Genomic DNA, 4,331 nt, shown 5'->3' with positions numbered 1-4,331 from the left:
AGCATGGCGTTTGCAACGGCAGGGTTGTGGGTTCAATTCCCACGGGGGGCCAGTAAAAAAAATATGTATAAAAATAATTTTAAAAAATAATGACTCACTAACTGTAAGTCGCTCTGGATAAGAGCGTCTGCTAAATGACTAAAAATGTAAAAAATGTATTTGTTTATTTATTTATTTTTTCAAGCAAAGTTTAAGGGAGTTGTACTCCAGTCTAGTAGGTGGCGGTAATGCAACATTTATTGAATGCCAACTGCCGTTAAACCTCATCGAAGAAGGTCACTAGCGGCCTCTATGGTCACGTGTCCGTATAGCCTCCCGGACAGAATAAGAAAGTGGGCTGGTTTAGTCGTCTTCTGTTGTGTATGTTAGCTTCAGTTAGCAAAGAAGCTAGCCAAGGTGGCTTAACTTTATGATTTTATAATGGTTCAACTTCACTTTGCACGTGGATTACGTACTGGTATTTCGCAAACGTTTAGTATCCAACTTGCTGCCCTCCGAATTGGGAGGCCTGCTACTTACGCGTCCAGAAGGCTGCCATTGAAGACCCAAGAGCATCACACTGTCGAAAGGTCGTTTCTCAACAATGTGTCTAACGAGGTATTTGGCTTTATACTGTCCTCTCACACATTTATCAGCTAGATAACACTACTTCCATTCAAGGAATAGATGTCCTATTAGCGATAATGTCATGTTAGCTAGCTAGCTAGTTATTGGCTCTGCGTTCGATAGTGCTGCAATTTATAAATTATGTCTGATTTCTTGCTCTGCAGATTAGCCTGGTTGTACAGGCAAGTGCGTTAACTTTTAAAAAATGCATTAGGTATTCAATTAATCTCTACAACTCCCATGCATGATTGGATGATGCAATAATATAACCAATTCTTCAAGATCTCATTCTAAAAAGTAATTCATGAATGGAGGTTATTTTAAACTGATACATTATTTGTTATAAATTGTAGCATACATTGAATGGAAATAAATAGTTTCCCATTTGTGTCCGTCTCTGCCCAGGTACAGTTAACCTCTATACAGCGGATGGTCCGCAGCTTCTGTACATCCTCCACCTGCCACTCTGAAGAGGGGAAGCTGATCTATTCAGGGAACCTCGGCAACGCTGTTCGAGGTATTACGTTATTACCCTCATCTCATTATCACCACCATCATCAACATCGTTGATATAATTGCATAACTAAACATAAATTGCACCTTTTAATAATACTGTATTTTCTGTCTGTTTGTTGCAGGGGTGAAGATGTTCTCCTACACCAGTAGCGGGGCCAGCCTGTGCGTGATGCCATACATACTTCTGAAGACGGGCATCAGCGTTCATGGTCTGGTGCTGAAAGGTGCCTTCTGCGGTGTCATCGGTTTCTTTACATTCCTGACTCCCATCCTCCTCCACATCATCACCAAAGGCTACGTGGTCCGCCTGTACCACAACCAGGACACTGACACGTACACAGCTGTCACTTACAATGTCCTCCTGATGGAGAAAAAGACTGTGTTCCGTCAGAGTGAGGTCAAGATACCGGGTGTCAGCAAAATGTTCACCACATTCTATGCCGACAAGAAGTCGATGCTTGTGAACCCGATGCTGTTCCCACTTCCTCATGACTATAACCACCTCATGGGTTACGACCAGCCCTTTTCATTTGATACGGAAGACTTGGATGGTAATCCAAATAAAAGTTAATTGATTTGTACAGATAATGCCAATGGCAGTCAACTGCTGTATGGAATGGTTGTGAGTGTGTGTGTGTATATGTACGACTAACTTAAAGTGTAGTCACAATAGCATATTAAAGAGAAGACCATTGAAATGTTGGTGACTAGGAAAAGGTAATGTACAGATGTAGAGGAGTATTATGGAGAAAAAAAGGTTTTGAACAAAGCTTATGGAAAAGTACATTTCACCTCTGACAAGACTGTGGTTTGAGTGGTAATGTCCCTTTCTTCTGCTTCAGAGTAACACTGCCAGTATTCTGTTGGAAAAATGACAAGATCCTACTCATTGTTTGAGGAAGTTTGGGCACTGTCGAGCAGTTTGTATATTGCATGAAAACAGGAGACCGGCAGTCAGTCAAACCATTGCTGAGTATCTATCAATGTCAGTTGCAATAAATTTACATTTTACATAATTACCATGATGTTTCAAATCCTGAGTATTGTTTTAAGTGTTTTGGCTGCTTGTGGACAGAGAAGATTACTTTGCTCTTCAGAAAGTATTGAAGCCTGGTATACTTGGCATGGTAGGACAGCCCTTTCTATTTACTTATCTAGTGTGACCAAATAGAGAAGAATGTAAAACTTTTTATACGGAATTTAATCAGAACGTTTTAGATAAAGCTAGTATATTGCTGTTACTAGATAGGAACTACTAGGTGTCTGGAAATTGTGTTTGCTGTATTTAATCTGACGCTCTTTTACCAGGGGCAATGTATGATTTTTCTATGACAATGTCACCCTGCAGCAATGGAATGTAGTTACCTACTCAGTGATTTCAAGTGAGAATTTAAGTTGATTTAATTTTCAATACACATTGTAAACACTCTCTAGTCTTGTTGCATTCTTGACAGTTCAATCAGCCTTGGACCTTACCCATAGCTAACACACAATATCCTTTATTTTAACTTTCAGTGTTTCAGTTGAGCCACATTGGTTTCAAGGTATGTGTCCGGTATAACAATTGGAAGTACCTAGAATTTTCCAAGACGGATTACTTTTGCGGGATCTGAAAATATGTAACATTCTCAAAGGAGGTATGTATCAGAAATACTAAGATGTATATTGATAATCTATTCCAGTTTTTAGAAATGGTATACTGTTTAACTTCTGGTGATTGCGTGTGAGTAACAGATACTGTAGATCTATACCCCTTTGCAGAATCCCTACATGATACCATTCCCTTTTATCTCAGGGCCTATGATGGGTTCCCAAAAGTGAGTACAGTTCTTACTGTGGAAAACCACATTCTGTGTATTGTAAAAATATACAGTCGGGTCCAAAATGATTGGCACCCTTGATTAAAAAAAGACTGTATAAAATAAATATGACAAATACTGAGCTACAGAGGCTTGCGAAAGTATTCAACCCCCTTGGCATTTTTCCTATTTTGTTGCCTTACAACCTGTAATTTAAATTGATTTTTATTTGCATTTCATGTAATGGACATACACAAAATAGTCCAAATTGGTGGTGGGATGATAAAAATAACTTTTTTCAAAAAATTCTAAAAAATAAATAACGGAAAAGTGGTGCGTGCATATGTATTCACCCCCTTTGCTATGAAGCCCCTAAATAAGATCTGGTGCAACCAATTACCTTCAGAAGTCACATAATTAGTTAAATAAACTCCACCAGTGTGCATTCTAAGTGTCACATGATCTCAGTATACAGGTGCAGCTCAATAAATTTGAATATTGTGTAAAAGTTAAGTAATTTCAATAATTCAGTTGACAAAGTGAAACTCATATCGTGGATTAATTACACAAAAAGTGAAATAGTTCAAGCCTGTATTTGTTTTAATCTTGATGATTACGGCTTACAGCTCATGAAAACCCCAAATTCAGTATCTCAGAAAATTAGAAAAATGTGAATATGACATAAGACCAGTGAAAAAAGGAACTTTAATACAGACATGTCAGCCTTCTGAAAAGTATGTTCTTGTACATGCAGTCAGTACTTGGTTGCGGCACCTTTTGCATGAATCACTGCATCTATGCGGCGTGGCATGGAGTCGATCAGCCTGTGGCACTGCTGAGGTGTTATGGAAGCCCAGGTTGCTTCGATAGCGGCCTTCAGCTCGTCTGCATTGTTGGGTCTCGTGTCTCATCTTCCTCTTGACAATACCCCATAAATTCTCTATGGGGTTCAGATCAGGCGAGTTTGCTGGCCAATCAAGCACAGTAATCCCATGGTCATTGAACCAGGTATTGCTACCTTTGGCAGTGTGGGCAGGTGCCAAGTCCTGCTGGAAAATGAAATCAGCATCTCCATAAAGCTTGTCAGCAGAAGGAAGCATGAAGTGCCCTAACATTTCCTGGTAGACGGCTGAGTTGACTTTGGACTTGATGAAACACAGTGGACCAACACCAGAAGATGACATGGCTCCCCAAATCATCACTGACTGTGGAAACTTCACACTGGACTTCAAGCAACTTGGATTATGTGCCTCTCCACTCTTTCTCCAGACTCTGGGACCTTGATTGCCAAATGAAATGCAAAATTTACATTAATCTGAAAAGAGGACTTTGGACAACTGAGCAACAGACCAGTTATTTTTCTCCTTAGCCCAGGTAAGAAGTTTCTGATGTTGTCTCTGGTTCAGGAGT

At 39.7% G+C, this 4,331-nt stretch overlaps 1 protein-coding gene across 1 annotated transcript; it reads left to right on the top strand.

Moving 5' to 3' along the window:
* Positions 1 to 286: 286 nt before the first annotated feature.
* Positions 287 to 2,551, top strand: tmem70 (transmembrane protein 70). Its single transcript, XM_041897008.2, has 3 exons — positions 287 to 597; positions 1,012 to 1,123; positions 1,245 to 2,551. The coding sequence occupies exons 1-3, from the start codon at positions 421 to 423 to the stop codon at positions 1,691 to 1,693; spliced, it is 738 nt and encodes a 245-aa protein (XP_041752942.1). The 5' UTR covers positions 287 to 420; the 3' UTR covers positions 1,694 to 2,551.
* The last annotated feature ends 1,780 nt before the right edge of the window (positions 2,552 to 4,331 follow it).

This window comes from Coregonus clupeaformis, chromosome 14 (genome assembly GCF_020615455.1).
Source record: "Coregonus clupeaformis isolate EN_2021a chromosome 14, ASM2061545v1, whole genome shotgun sequence".
Taxonomy (NCBI): Eukaryota; Metazoa; Chordata; class Actinopteri; order Salmoniformes; family Salmonidae; genus Coregonus; species Coregonus clupeaformis.
Note: the sequence above shows the minus strand (reverse complement) of the source record. Positions and strands in the feature narration are given on the sequence as shown.

Excerpts from the sequence above, each read along its gene's own strand:
- tmem70 (XM_041897008.2), top strand. The coding sequence starts at position 421 with ATGGTTCAACTTCACTTTGCACGTGGATTACGTACTGGTATTTCGCAA. Across the intron at positions 598-1,011 it reads TCAACAATGTGTCTAACGAG|GTACAGTTAACCTCTATACA; the intron begins GTATTTGGCTTT and ends GTCTCTGCCCAG. Across the intron at positions 1,124-1,244 it reads CCTCGGCAACGCTGTTCGAG|GGGTGAAGATGTTCTCCTAC; the intron begins GTATTACGTTAT and ends TGTTTGTTGCAG.